At 42.7% G+C, this 15,342-nt stretch overlaps 1 protein-coding gene and 1 long non-coding RNA gene across 5 annotated transcripts in view; one reads left to right on the top strand and one right to left on the bottom strand.

The window, feature by feature from the left end:
• The window catches only part of LOC112232170 (zinc finger and SCAN domain-containing protein 21), a 98,690-nt gene that overhangs the window by 19,212 nt on the left and 64,136 nt on the right, over positions 1-15,342 (bottom strand). The window contains exons 1-3 of one of the 4 annotated variants that reach the window (XM_042330463.1): positions 11,395-11,878; positions 8,291-8,421; positions 5,437-8,089 (exon numbers count right to left, since the gene is read on the bottom strand). The exons of 1 other annotated variant lie outside the window; for it this stretch is intronic. In XM_042330463.1, the coding sequence (XP_042186397.1) occupies positions 6,806-8,089; positions 8,291-8,421; positions 11,395-11,665 (1,686 nt within the window). In that variant the 5' untranslated portion in view covers positions 11,666-11,878 and the 3' untranslated portion in view covers positions 5,437-6,805. Of the gene's footprint in view, positions 1-151; positions 693-5,436; positions 8,090-8,290; positions 8,422-11,394; positions 11,879-15,342 lie in introns of those variants that run through there. 2 more of the 4 variants (XM_042330462.1, XM_042330461.1) reach the window with 2 other exon arrangements.
• Positions 378-10,738, top strand: LOC112232369. Its single transcript, XR_006084672.1, has 3 exons — positions 378-514; positions 8,564-8,770; positions 9,851-10,738. It is a non-coding gene; the product is annotated as an uncharacterized LOC112232369 (long non-coding RNA).

Genomic DNA, 15,342 nt, shown 5'->3' on the forward strand with positions numbered 1-15,342 from the left:
ATTGTGTCTTTGTGCAAGACAGCTAAGTAAGTAATCAGGGGAAGTATTGCATACTATCCAAAAACTGACAAAGACAAAATTCTGGGTTGTACATCTAAACACATGCGCAGACGGGAACCGGGCGACAGCCACGGTCTTGTGCAAAATGTACCTCTGGGCATTCCTCTGTATCGGTCGACGATCTTGACACTACTGGGACGACTGGCGAGGACGCGCTCTCGCATTGTCCTCTCTGCGCGCTCCCGTGTCACCTTCTGTTCCAATAGCTGTAATTTCCTCCGCAATCCCCTGTTTTCTTTCTGGCTTTGAGTTATTTCCAAACGAAACACTGCATAGTCGTCGTCTACGAGTTTACATATGTCTGCCACGGCTGTATTCGCTAGCACCTCCATAATGGAGGCTATTTGAGAGTGAAAAGCCATACAGTTAGCCATTGTTAGCAGCTAGCTAGCGTTACCTAGATACAATCTATCAAACAAATCCTGTCTGCTATGCGAATTAAACACTACCTTGGGTAAGTATATGATGCTGTGCCGTTAAATGAGTCATATTTTGAGTTCCAGGGTGTTCATAAAGGTCTAAATGACAATAAAAACGCTAATGTGGAAATTGTTCTTCGTCACTGTTCACTTCCGTTTTCTTCAGTTTCACAGTTTCTAATACCATAGAGGAAGAGACGGGCCCAACGCGGCAGAAAGTCTGTCTCCTTCCAGCAGGTGGCGTTTTTTCGTTGTTTCGCCAATCAAGCAAGGAGTGGTTAGATATGGTCAATGAGAGTTGAATTTGGTCAACAAAAAATGTTATGACTATGTGGGTTTATTTGATCGAATATAAGTTTCGTAATGCTTAAGTTGTTACGAATGTACTGATATAAGTAGGACACGTGACGTCCCGGCAATTCGGAGAAAAACCACTTTATATCAAATCAAATTGTATTGGTCACATACACATGGTTAGCAGATGTTATTGTGAGTGTAGCTAAATGCTTGTGCTTCTAGTTCCGGCAGTGCAGCAATGTCTAACAAGTAATATCTAACAATTCCACAACAAATACCTAATACTAACGAATCTAAGTAAAGGAAATTATTTTTTGTGTTTAAATTTAACATTTCTTTAACTAGGTAAGACAGTTAAGAAAAAATTCTTATTTACAATGACGGCCTACCAAAAAGCCTCATGCGGGGACGGGGGCTGGGATAACATTCTTATTATAAAATGCAAATAGGACAAAACACACATGACAAAAGAGACAACACTACATAAAGAGAGACCTAAGACAACAACAAGCAACACAACAACAACATGGTACAAACATTATTGGCCACAGACAACAGCAAGAAGGTAGAGACAACGATACATCACACAAAGCAGCCACAACTGTCTGTAAGAGTGTCCATGAAGAGATGGAGATAAAACTGTCCAGTTTATAAATATATGGATGAGCAATGTCAGAGCGGCATGGGCTAAGATGCAATAGATAGAATACAGTATATACATATGAGATGAGTAATACACGATATGTACATATTATTACAATGGATTATTAAAGTGGCTAGTGTTCCATTTATTAAAGTGGCCAATGATTTAAAGTCTTATGTATCCAGCAGCCTCTCTGTGTTAGTGATGGCTGTTTAACAGTCTGATGGTCTTGAGATAGAAGCTGTTTTTCAGTCTCTTGGTCTCAGATTTGATGCACCTGTACTGACCTTGTCTTCTGAATGGTAGTGGGGTGAACAGGCAGTGGCTCGGGTGGTTGGACACACCCTCTGGAGAGCCCTGCGGTTGTGGGCGGTGCAGTTGCTGTACCAGGCAGTGATACAGCCAGACAGGATGCTCTCAAATGTGCATCTGTAAAAGTTTGTGAGGGTTTTTGGTAACAAGCCAAATTTCTTCAGCCTCCTGAGGTTAAAGAGGCGCTGCTGCGCCTTCTTCACCACGCTGTCTGTCTGTGTGGGTGGACCATTTCAGTTTGTCAGTGATATGTACGCAGAGGAACTTTCCACCTTCTCCACTACTGTCCCGTCAATGTGGATAGGGGGGGTGCTTCCTCTGCTGTTTCCTGAAGTCCACGATCATATCCTTTGCTATCTTGACGTTAAGTGAGAGGTTGTTTTCTTGACACCACATTCCAAGAGCCCTCACCTCCTCCCTGTAGGCTGTCTTGTCGTTGTTGGTAATCAAGCCTACTACTGTTGTGTCATCTGCAATCTTGATGATTGAGTTGGAGGCGTGCATGACCACGCAGTCATGGGTGAACAGGGAGTACAGGAGGGGGCTGAGCACGCACCCTTGTGGGGCCCCAGTGTTGAGGATCAGCAAAGTGGAGATATTTTTTCCTATCTTCACCACCTTTGGGCGGCCTGTCAGGAAGTCCAGGACCCAATTGCACAGGGCGGGGTTGAGACCCAGGGCCTCAAGCTTAATGATGAGCTTGGAGGGTACTATGGTGTTGAATGCTGAGCTGTAGTCAATAAACAGCATTCTTACATAGGTATTCCTCTTGTCCAGATGGGATACGGCAGTGTTATGGCAATTGCATCGTCTGTGGACCTACTGGGGCGGTAAGCAAATTGAAGTGGGTCTAGGGTGTCAGGTAAGGTAGAGGTGATATAATCCTTGACTAGTCTCTCAAAGCACTTCATGATGACAGAAGTGAGTGCTACGGGGCGATAGTCATTTAGTTCAGTTACCTTTGCATTCTTGGGTACAGGAGCAATGGTGGTCATCTTTAAGCATGTGGGGACAGCAGACAGGGATAGGGAGAGAATGAAAATGTCGGTAAACACATGTCAGTAAACACACCAGCCAGTTGGTGCTCTGAGGACACAGCTAGGGATGCCGTCTGGGCCGGCAGCCTTGCGAGGGTTAACACGTTTAAATGTCTTACTCACGTCGGCCACGGAGAAGGAGAGCTCACAGTCCTTGGTAGCAGGTCACGTCGGTGGCACTGTGTTATCCTCAAAGTGGGCAAAGAAGGTGTTAAGTTTGTCTGGAAGCAAGACGTGGCTGGTTTTCCTTTTGTAGTCTGTGATTGGGGCAGCAGGTAACCTAGTGGTTAAAGTGTTGGGCCAGTTACCTAAAGGTTGCTAGATCGAATCCCTGAGCTGACAAGGTAAGAATCTGCCGTTCTGCCCCTGAACAAGGCACTTAACCCACTGTTCCTAGGCCGTCATTGTAAATAAGAATTTGTTCTTAACTGACTTGCCTAGGTAAATAAAGGTTAAATAAATCTGAAGACACATACATCTCGTGTTTGAGCTGTTGAATTGACTCTACTTTGTCTCTATACTGACATTTTTCTTGTTTGATTTCCTTTGCGGAGGCTATGACTACTCTGTTTATTTTCTGCCATATTCCCAGTTGCCTTGCCCTGGTTAAATGCGGTGGTACTCTCTTTCAGCTTCGTGCGAATGCTGCCATCTATCCAGTTTCTGGTTAGGGTATATTTTAATAGTCACAGTGGGTACAACATGTCCTATACACTTCCTTATAAACTCACTCACCGAATCATAGTATACATCTATATTAGAGTTGTCCCGAGATGGCTATATGCATATTCATGGAATGAAGCTAGTAGCATAGCATCTCTCTCCATTGAATGCAATCCTAATTTAATATTTTTTTAAAGATTACAATTAGGGATGCAGTTATGACATTTTTGGCCGATACCGATATCCAATATTTTCCTTGCTCCAAAAAAACGATACCGATAACTGATAAACATGTTAGCTGCCTTTTATGCATTCTAGTACTCTTAAACAGTTGAAACACACACACTGACCAAATAGTTATTTTGTTGGCATTTACATGTGTCCCCATTACCAGTAAAACATCATCAAAACCTATTTCTTTCACTTACTTGCTGTGCTGTTTCGTTGTTCATTTGATTTGTCTCAACCAGGATTTCATCATACACGTCAAGCTGTTTCAGCTTTGTCTGTCCGTGGCCTCTCTTCCTCGGCGCGCACTGTCACTGTGTCCGTTTCTATCTTATCCAGCTGTGTCTAACATTTCACGTAAACCCTGTTTCTTCTCTGCATCAAAGTAGCGGTCCTTGTACCTAGCATCGAGCATGGTGATGACACAGTAGAGGCTCAGAGAGAATGCCACCGAATCTCTTGTTCACAGCCTCTAGTAGAGTACTTTTCCAAGGTAACCCGACGATCTGTGTTGGCATTTTTGTTGAGCAGGTGTTTCAATGCCATGACAGGGTATCACGCAGTTGAGCTTATTTCTCGAGTCAGTTGTTCAAATGGTGCTCAGAGTGTTTATGTTTCCAAGTTTCAAACATGTTCTTAAATGCCATTGAAATGGCAGTAGCCGTATGAGAACCAGCACATTCTTGAGCATGCAATACGGCTTTCCTCTGTGCTGTTAGACTCATAATGCGGCTGACATCGCTGGTCCAAATGTCAGTCGGGAAGCTAATAGCAGTGCAAGTAGCTCATGGAGGTGAGTTTCAACAATACTGTGTTACTCCGCTAGGGCAACATCTGAAAAATAGCGCCTACTTGGTGGTGTGTCCCGGTGCTCGACCAGTCTGCGAAAGTCAACATCATCCACGACAGAGAACGGTTGATTGTCAAGGGCAAGGAATTCCATTATCTTGGAATTCCATTATCCATTATTAGATTTCACCTTTGAGTTGTCTCGCTGAAATGTTCTTACTCTTTCAAATGACTGCTCATCTTGTTGACTGCTCGATCCACACTGCAGACATTGTGGGCTAGGTTAGGAATGCTGTGTTGCGCGTGTAACGTCATTTTACATAATCTACCTACGTTATATAAGTATGCACATCAGTTTTGACATTGGTTTTGCACATCGGCTTTAAACTAGACATCGGGCCAATGACAATGTTGGCATTTTTAGCTAATAGAGGCCGGTTCCGATATGCTTACCGAAATATCGTGCATCCATAATTACAATAATAAGATGTATCCACCAATTCAAAGAAAGTATAGGCGGGAGCTAGACAGCCTGCAGTGACGCTTTGTGAACAACTACTCCCGTTGTTAGGGCAGAGATAAATGTATATTGTCAGTATATCCATAATCTTTGGTAAATAGTGTACTGTCTTTTCTGTTTATTCTTCTTCTTTGTGAATTTCCGGCAGCCTAGATGCTGTGTTGCGTATTGCTGTTTTTCACAGAACGGAGTGCAGTTTTCACATTTGGTCACAAAAAAAGGGAATATTACACCATGATCTAACCCTGCACCTATACACTATCCCCAAAGATCCACCACCCCATCCCACTACTTTGGCCCGTTCTCTCAAAACTCCCTGCAGATGTTCTGCACTAAAATCTCTCACCCCAATATTTCTCTGCTGCAGCAACTACCACATCTATCTTTTATTTATATGATTGACATGACACTCACCCTATATTCAACCGATGGTGGACAAAACACCACACTGATGATGTAAAAGAGTCCAAGCAGCAAATGTGAATATAATTTAAAAAATTGGTTTATGTGCATTTTAGATAATTGACGTTAAAGATTAAGAAAATTACAATTTTCATAACTTTTTTTCAAGAAATTATAAAATAGTTTGATACCATTTCAAAGCTTACAAACATGGTTGTCAATCTCCAGACTGGCCTCATAGACCAGACATAACAGAGTTAAAGTAAATCAAGGTCACTCAAATTAGTATGATATGTTATGTTGGTATGGTAACATAAGATAGAAGGTTACTTAAGGTGAAAAAACGATTGCAAAGCTGTCATCAAGGCAAAGGCTGGCTACTTTGAAGAATCTTTAACACTTTTTTGGTTACTACATGATTCCATATGTGTTATTTCATAGTTTTGACATCTTCACTATTATTCTACAATGTAGAAAATAGCTGTGCCGTTGAGGAAGCAAACACATGTGTAGTTGTTCTGTTCAGAACACAACCCTGCATCCCCGCCACCAAATTACTGTCGTTTACGCAATCCAAAAACAGTCCATTATAAATCGCAATCTGGGTAAAGTGGGCATAATCTGAAAGCTTGTTCTATTGCAAACATGATTAGCTAAGTTATAAAATACGATCTTACAATGTTAGGCTTTCACAAGGTAATTCAGAGAAACGGATCGTAATTTTGGTGCGCATCGAAGGGAGTCATGAGTGCATTCAGGTGCATGTTCAGCGGTGAGTTTTCTTCACAATAAACAAACATAGGCTCAGTCTGTTCAGAAGAAGCCAGGGTATGACGACATGACATCTTGTAACTGTACATCAAACATAGTGATCATAAACATTGAGTCATCTTAATTTACTGCATTTCCCTCAGTCAAAACCCATACAGCGCTTACCCATTCAATGTTATACAGCTACCACGTTCCAATGTTTGCTTATTAGTGCCCAACTCTGCCATTTTCAAACTGTATATGGTTACGTGTATTTAAGTGTTAACAAAATCTGTATGAACTTGATAAAACTGCATTCATTTTCTCATTAAGTAGTTGGAAGTAATGAAATAGGCATTTATAAACACATTGCTTACACAGTACAAACACAATATACAACAGACTTTTAAGGCTTGTAGATCACAAAATGCCTGGATGCATTATTCAACCCAGGAATATTCAACACTGAAATCTATTATGGAAAGGGAATACCTAGTCAGTTGTACAACTGAATGCCTTCAACTGAAATGTCTTCCGCATTTAACCCAACCCCTCTGTATTACTCGTTATTCCAAATGCATCTGCGGATATTTTCTGCTGACAACATTGAAAATTAATCTTTGACTTTAATGCAGCATTTGATCTACACGTCAGAAGCGTTCAAGTGGAATGGTTACTTTCTATGTTACAGAGTGGAATGGTTTTTCTGCTGGTGTATCCTGAGGTAGCTCCTCTCTGAGAACTTCTTCCCGCAGTGTGTACAGGCAAACGGCCGTTCTCCCGTGTGGACCTTCAGGTGCATCTTCAGGTTGCTAGCCTGGGCGAAGCGCATGTGACACTGGGGGCAGCTGTAGGGTTTCTCCCCTGTGTGGACCCTCTGGTGCCTCTTCAGGTGCCCAGCCTGGGCAAAGCGCATCTGACACTGGGTACAGCTGAAGGGTTTCTCCCCTGTGTGGACCCTCTGGTGCCTCTTCAGTTTACCAGCCTCGGTGAAACGCATGTGACACTGGGTACAGCTGAAGGGTTTCACCCCTGTGTGGACCCTCTGGTGGATCTCCACCTTCTGGAGGCAGCTGAAGCCTTTGTTACAGAACATGCAGAGGAACCGCTTCTCTTTACTACTGCTTGCTTCACCTCCCAAAACCTTGGTCCCTTGGTCATTTGAGTTCAAAACCTGATCAAAAAGAATGTGTGAATCGGAATGGTCCATCGACTTGGACACTGGGTCACGATCCCTGAGCGCATGTAAAGGGGAGTGGGTCTCGATGCTTGGATTTGTCTCTAAGCTTTCCCTGTAATCGAACAAATCTCTGCCCTGTGAGTGTCCTTCCCCTAAGTGAGTATCGTCTACATTCCATGTCAGAGGAGCATCGCCCTCCACTTTCACCTCATCTACCACTATAACCTCCCCTTTCTTATCTAGGCACCCTTCAGAGTATACACTACTACTGTACCGATTCCAGTCCCCTCTAGACTGATCAATCTGTGTTTCTAAATCCAAGGGCATGTTGTCAGGGTCCATCTCTGTTGTGTAGGAACAAGACGGATCATTTCCCGTCTCTAACGCGTAACCTGAGTCCCGATGGGAATGAACCGTCCTCGGGCTCGGGTTACCGTAAAGTAAATACTCTGAGCCGGGAGCAAGAGGACAGCTCAGTCGCCTCAGCCCCAGTCTCTCTGGGTCTGACCTGTGGTCAGATCTAGTGTGTAAGAGCCTGTGTGTTACAGTTAAAGTCTTGGTGTCTGTCTCTGACTTGAGGACAGCGTCCAGCGTTCCATTGACCTCTGTGATGCTGCGTCGGGTCCTTGGATGGGGCATGGTGGCGAGGTCCTCCGTGGCTACAAGGGGCGCCACGCCAGCCGCTGCTCCAGTCTCCAGCTTCATATCTCTGCTGTGCCGTGGGTTGTCTCCTTCAGTCCTGTCCTGTTTGACCAGAGATGATCCTCCAGAACCAGAAGCCTCTGCAGACTGACACATGAAGAGAGGAGGTTATTACCGATTCAAGAGTAGCATTGGATAACAATGTCATTGGGAAGTTTCACAAGCTCCCCTATGGCAGATAAATAAGGATGTACATGTAATCAAATTAATAGTTGAGGGAAGCATTTCTGAAATAAACGGGACACAATTGATGTACTGTGCATTTTTATGTTGCATTATGACACTAACCTCTATCACAATAACATGCTGGGTTGAAGATCCACTTCCCTCATCAACAGTGATTGGTTGGTCATCTCTCCATGTATTGTGTCCCGCTGGCTTCACAAAGCTCATGTGGCCTCCAGTGAGATGACCTTCACCTGAGAGAGTGATTGGGGGGAAAAGAGGTGGTTAAAGTTAGGTACTGTAAATGCTCAACACTATATTGTACACTATTGACACTGGCCATGTTCGAATATCCCTACTTTGATGCTGAAAGCTATCCTTTTCCATATTTTTAAGGAGTTGAAAGCTGCCCCCACCGGACTCCGCACCAAGGGAGAGGGAGGCCATAGCCGCATTCTGGAAGTGGTATGCGGCGATGGATGAGACGCTGCAGGGGTTGCCACTCCATCAACCTACCAGTCATCATCTCCTCATCCTCCTAAGGTGCATCTGTGGGCTCCTCTCCCTCCCAGAAGGGTCCAGATGTAGGGGCGGGAGAAGGAGGTGACTTGTGTTTTACTTTCAACATTCAAAAATACACTTGCACATCAGAGCTATCTTGTTGCAGGTGCATGGTAACAATTAGATAAGTTAAAAATGAGGCCTCCCGAGTGGTGTAGTGGTTTAAGGCACTGCATCACAGTGCTGATGCGGCCCTACAGCGTCGGGTTCGATCCAAGGCTGTGTCACAGCATCATCCGGGTTAGGGGAGGGTTTGGCAGGCTGAGATTTCTCTAAAACGATGTTGGAGGCGGCTTGAAAAATGCGTCCTCCGAAACATGACCCTGCCAAGCCGCACTGCTCCTTGACACAATGCCTTCACCAATCTGTCGGAGGAAACACCGTCCAACTGACGACCAAAGTTAGCTTGCAGGCGCCCGGCCCGCCACAAGGAGTTGCTAGAGCATGATGAGACAGAGCTGTTAGAGAATTGAATGGTAATTTCTCTACCATAAGCCGCCTCCAACATTGTTTTAGTTTTTTTTAAGGGTAAGAAACCTGCACACTGCTTATGGGTCTCTTGGCCTTCGTCAGAGCTCCTCTGCATGCATCGAAACCTGCCTCCGCCTCGCCACATCACTATGTCTCAGTAGCCTACTCTCTGTAAAGTAAAGTTATGAGAACTTTGTAGCCTAAAGTAAGCTCCATTTAACTTTAGCTTCATCCAGTAATTTTTATTTTACCTTTATTTAACTAGGCAAGTCAGTTAAGAACAAATTCTTATTTTCAATGACGGCCTAGGAACAGTGGGTTAACTGCCTGTTCTGGGGCAGAACGACAGATTTGTACCTCGTCAGCTCGGGGTTTTGAACTTGCAACCTTCCAACTAGTCCAACGCTCTAACCACTAGACAGAGCCCTTCAACGTTACTGAAATTAGCAGTCTATGTCGGCAGCTAGCCACCCGACTGACTATCTACACTGAACAAAAAATATAAAACGCAACATGAAAAGTGTTGGTCCCATGTTTCATGAGCTGAAGTAAAAAAGATAACAGAAATGTTCCATACACACAAAAAGCTTCTCTCAAATTGTGGACACATTTGTTTACATCCCTGTTAATGAGTATTTCTCCTTTGTCAAGATAATCCACCCACGTCTAACCGGCCTCACAACCACAGACCATGCGTAACCACGCCAGCCCAGGATCTCCACATCAGTCTTCTAAACCTGCGAGATTGTCTGAGACCAGCCACCCGGACTGAGACCAGCAACCGAAGAATTTCTGCACAAACTGTCAGAAAAGTGGCCTTTTATAAAAACGGATTTCAGGCAATTCTACATAATTTTACATGACTGGAGACTTTGGCAGAATGTTTTAATACCGCACAAATGATCTTAAATGACAGGCTACTTTGATACGGACTAACTGAGAATCTGAAATCAATAAAAACGACCATATCTTGAATCCATCAATAGCCTAGGTGTGTGGAGCCGCATATTGTTGGCTACAATATGAGGAAATTAGTCCTAAAATGCTTTCCAGTTAAACTGATTTGTCCAATGATGCGCAGCTCACTCGCTGGTGATGGCCGATGCAATCGTGCCAAAAGCCTTTCTCTCTCGTTTTACTTTGTAAAACAATATTTGAAAGTTGATCAAAAATGTTGGTAGCCTACAGATCATTCTATGTTCAGCAGGAGCTATTTGCTTTTCAACCTGTGTTTTCCCGTGATTGTATTTGAAATATTGCTAAAGGCCTGTTTTGTCTGCATGCTGTTTGTTCACTGACAGATTTGCCGTGCGTACCCGCCTTGTTATTAGGCTACACTCCACATCTATTATTTAAAAGAAGCTATTGGTCCTCTGACCAAATGTGTAGTTAGCTATTCTGAAATTCTTATTTTTTTTCTGAACAGACAGCAGTAACTTTGGAAAATGTATTTCAATATATCAGGGGTGCTGCAGCTCCTCCAGAAACCTTTGCGTAACTATGCTTCTACAAGGAAATAAAGAGGCGCAACTCTGGAGAGATAAGAGTTGCAGACTCATGTCTATAAGAAGAGGGAGGGAGATCATAGAAAGTTAATCACATTCTAGTTCTGAGAGAGATACAGGCACGCTTGTCACACATTGGTCTCAAACATAGGTTACAATGTTGCTCGAACCATAAACCTGGGCCGGCCTAACCTGAATACATACTTAGAATATCAGGCCCGGGCTGAAAATCTACTTTTTCACAGTATGTTTGTTTGTGTGTGTGTGGTAGGGTGGACAGGAGAATCAACAAAGAGGCTACTTGTATGAACTTTGATCGCTTTTATTCAACATTTTTACATTGCAAAAAGTCGAAACATTTTTTTATGCCACGAGAGGCACCAGATCCAACCAAATAGGTTCCGAGACGAAACAGTCCAAAACAGCAAGGTGCCAGATCCTGCTCGTGCAGGATTCAGCTCAAATTAAACACTGATATTAACATGGCACAAGTAATGGCAAAATGTGTAACAAACCCTCATTCTAATTTTTTTATATTTTTTTAGGGCCACCAAAAATCTACGACCGGCCCTGTATTGCATACTATCCAAAAACTGACCAAGACCCAATTCTAGGTAACAAATCTGAACACATGCACAGAGGGGAAACTGGCCGACTGACCCCACAGTCTCGGCCTTCTGCAAAATGTACCTCTTGCCATTCCTCTGTATTGGTCGAGGGTCTTGACACTACTGGGACGACTGGCGCGGACGCGCTCTCTAATTGTCCTCTCTGCGCGCTCCCGTACCACCTTCAGTTCCAATAGCTGTAGTTTCCTCCGCAATGTCCTGTTTTCTTTCTGGTTTTGAGTTATTTCCAAACGAAACACTGCATAGTCGTCGTCTACGACTTTACAGATCTCTGCCACAGCTGCATTCGCTAGAACCTCCATGATGGAGGCTATTTGAGTGTGAAAAACCATTGTTAGCTAACGTTACTTAGATAACGTCTATCAACCAAGTCCTATCTCTAACGTGAATTAAAGACTACCTGAAGTATGTGATGTTGTGCCGTTAAATGAGTCATATTTTGAGTTCCAATGTGTTAATAAACGTCTAAATAACAACAATGCTAACGTGTAAATTGTTCTTGGTCAACGTTCACTTCCGGTTACGCACTGAAGATAAATTATTTTTGGTTGGCGTCATTGCTCAAAGGGTGTGGTTAAATGAAAAGGATTGCGCGCTGTTCTTTGAATTACGGTACTGTTTATTACATTACACATCAGTATTATGATGAGTATTTTTCAAGCTGAGAGCATATTTGTTTATTAAGAACAGTGTGTTAGCAAGAATAGAGTAGGTATGTATAGAACGACTTTTCAATCTACATCACCTCAGTAAGTTAAATATTAAACGGTCCTTATTATAGCCTAGGTTTACTGTATCGTCTTCTATGGTATATTGGCGATCACACAATTTAATGTGCATCCTGCCACCACAATTGCATCAACGTCATCCTTGTACACAACGTTCTTCGGTATACTCTGTTCGTCTGTACACACTTGAAAATTGGCCAAATCCATGACAATTCTTACATTGCAGTGGTTTGGAGATGAAAGCTCTTACAGCGTGTCTCGCATTACCAAGCTTTACATGAATAGGTAAGGCTGGCCGTCAGGATTTGAGAGCCCAGGCTATCCTAAGAAGTTGAGGAAAAATAACTAAACAAAAAATGTTTTATTATCACCTGAAACAAAATGTGACATTTACAATCTCCCAAAATAAATGCGATCACTGACGAGAGACAGGCTCTTCTCCATCTTTAGTAACTAACACTACACAGGTCCGTCCAGTAGCAGTGCAAGACTCCATGAAGATGACGTACGCCGTAATGAAATAAATCACAAAGTAAATGGGGCGTCATTGATGTTGCATGCAAGGCAGAGCAACTCAAAGTGAAGAAAAGCAAGCATGGTATAAGCAAAGCAATGCTACCCCTGCTTCTTCTGTACAGGAGATAGTATAATGTAATGGGAACAGAAGGGAGGAAGTTATGTTGTGTAGGATGAGATTAGGGCATACAGGCTTGAATTCTTCTTTGAAATTGATAGGAGAACATGGTACTGGAATGTGTGAATGGTAGAGGAAACGGTTGAACATGTATTATTTAGTGAATTTCTGACATAGAAAGGAATATTGAAAAAAAATTGATAGGGTCATAGAGGTTGGATGGGGATTGGGTGGTATTTTGGGTGAGTGGATGGGAGCAGTGAGGTTTGTACTTTATTTTATTATAAATCCATGTTTAGTTTAAAAGCGACTCAAAACGCCGATTGGCAAGTGTTTTTCTGCTGCTCATTAGAAAAATTTGATTTCAGTCTTAGAAATGTGTTTATTGACCGATTCCGCATTTTGTTAACGTTTACGTTAACCCCCATGAGACACTGTAGACAACGAAGCCGATTTCACTTCCTCAAAATCTCCCAAAATAATCGAAGATAACTCAATAAATCTGTAATATTTTTGGACGTTTTTGGTTGCGCAATTTTACGTCTCACTAAAGTGTTTGGTGCAGTATTTCACAAGTTAAAAAAAAGCGCAAGGTGTTGTAGTATGTAAACAAAGTCGGAGCTGCAGGGCAGTTCACCCCTTGTGACAAATGGATGTTCCAAACTCCGTTTTAGTCAAGACTGACTTTGTCACCAAAATTATCATATTTACACTTTGTAGTCAATTTTGACACTAGAATAACTGTTTCTGATTTATATAGATGCCACATAGGCCGTTTTTCAAAGGGATCCGTTGCTTTTTAAAGGCAGTCGCTCTTTAAGATAATATAGTAGCATCCCACTGGGCACAGATGTCGGTTCAACGTAATTCCATTGAAATTACGTGGAAACCACGTTGATTCATCCAATGTGTGCCCAGTCTGGTAGGGAGGGAACACTTGGTAAGGAACACTTGTGTTGGACCCGTCCCAAAATGGACCTGGGGCTTTCCCACCTGGATCCATATTGATACATTCATTTTTTAAATAATACATGTTTTAAAACCCGTTCCAAACGGACCCAAGGACAACTAACCCCATTCGGAACTGCTCGGATCCTGACCCGGTCCAATCTGAGTGAGGGAAGCAGCCGATATGTATTTATTTTTATGCTACTTTATTAACCGACTGATAAAGCGTGCGAGAAGGGAGAGAGAGGTGCCGCTCGAGAGGGGAGATTACTGTGGGCAAGTGACATTGGGAGCAGGGAGGGAGAGATGGCAACCAAGCCTACTTGCGCTAAAGGTGCGTTCATGACAACTGAGAACTCTGAAAAATACGTGGTCAAGTCGGTCAGTGATCTTCAGGTCAGAAAGTTGGAGCTCTTGAAAGAGGCCCGAGTTCGAGTTGGAAAACTATTTTTCCCAGTCGGAGATAGTTTTCTTTCAGAGTTCCCAGTTGTCTTGAACACACTGAAGTCGGAAGTCTCTGATTTCCAAGTTGTTTTGAACGTGGCATTATAGCTAGGTTATTTATCATCAAATATGATTACGTAATACCTGTCTTGACTGGGAGAAGCTAGTTAAGCTAGCTAGCTAGCTAGGCTAATTGAGGCTCCAGTGCGTGCTTTCTCATCCTACAATTACAAATAACTCAATTCAGAATATTAAGAAGCAATCTACCTGTTGACTCTTGGTCGTTGTAGCCTATCCTTCTTCTTTAACTTTTAATTCCATCATTTTAATTCCATCTTCCATTGATTTAGATATTTTAACTTTTGCCAGACAGAGGCTCTATGACTGTAGCCTATTGCAGCTTTGATTACTTATGATTGGCCAACAACAACAACCTACCTATATGTGCCACGCTCCACTCTCGTGAAAAGCAAGCGCAGCAGCATAAATTATAAAAATGCTCTACTGCAGCAGTCGCATTCAGATATGTACGGCCCTTCCGGACAAGTCAGTAAAAAATTGCACATACCCCAGACCCTTGACAATCAGATCCGACCCAGACCTGTGACATTATTTCGAATTCATGATCCGGGCTCGGTCCCGGATCTGGTATTCAGGTAGAGGTGGCTCTGTGAAGACCTCTAGCTCACACTCCAGTACATTAGGTGGTGATGTATATAGAAACATACACTACTGTTCAAAAGTGTGGGGTCACTTAGAAATGTCCTTGTTTTTGAAAGAAAAGCAATTTTTTTGTCCATTAAAATAAATCCAAATTGATCAGAAATACAGTGTAGACATTGATAATGTTATAAAATACTATTGTAGCTGGAAACGGTAGATTGTTAATGGAATATCTACATAGGCATACAGAGGCCCTTATCAGCAACCATCACTCCTGTGTTCCAATAGCACGCTGTGTTAGCTAATCCAAGTTGATTATTTTAAAAGGCTAATTGATCATTAGAAAACCCTTTTGCAATTATGGTAGCACAGCTGAAAACTATTTTGCTGATTAAAGAAGCAATAAAACTGGCCTTCTTTAGACTAGTTGACTATCTGGAGCATCTGCATTTGTGGGTTTAATTACAGGCTCAAAATGGCCAGAAACAAAGATCTTTCTTCTGAAACTCGTCAGTCTATTTTTGTTCTGAAAAATGAAGGCTATTCCATGCGAGAAATTGCCAAGAAACTGAAGATCTCGTACAACGCTGTG

Source organism: Oncorhynchus tshawytscha, linkage group LG11 (assembly GCF_018296145.1).
Source record: "Oncorhynchus tshawytscha isolate Ot180627B linkage group LG11, Otsh_v2.0, whole genome shotgun sequence".
Lineage (NCBI taxonomy): Eukaryota > Metazoa > Chordata > Actinopteri > Salmoniformes > Salmonidae > Oncorhynchus > Oncorhynchus tshawytscha.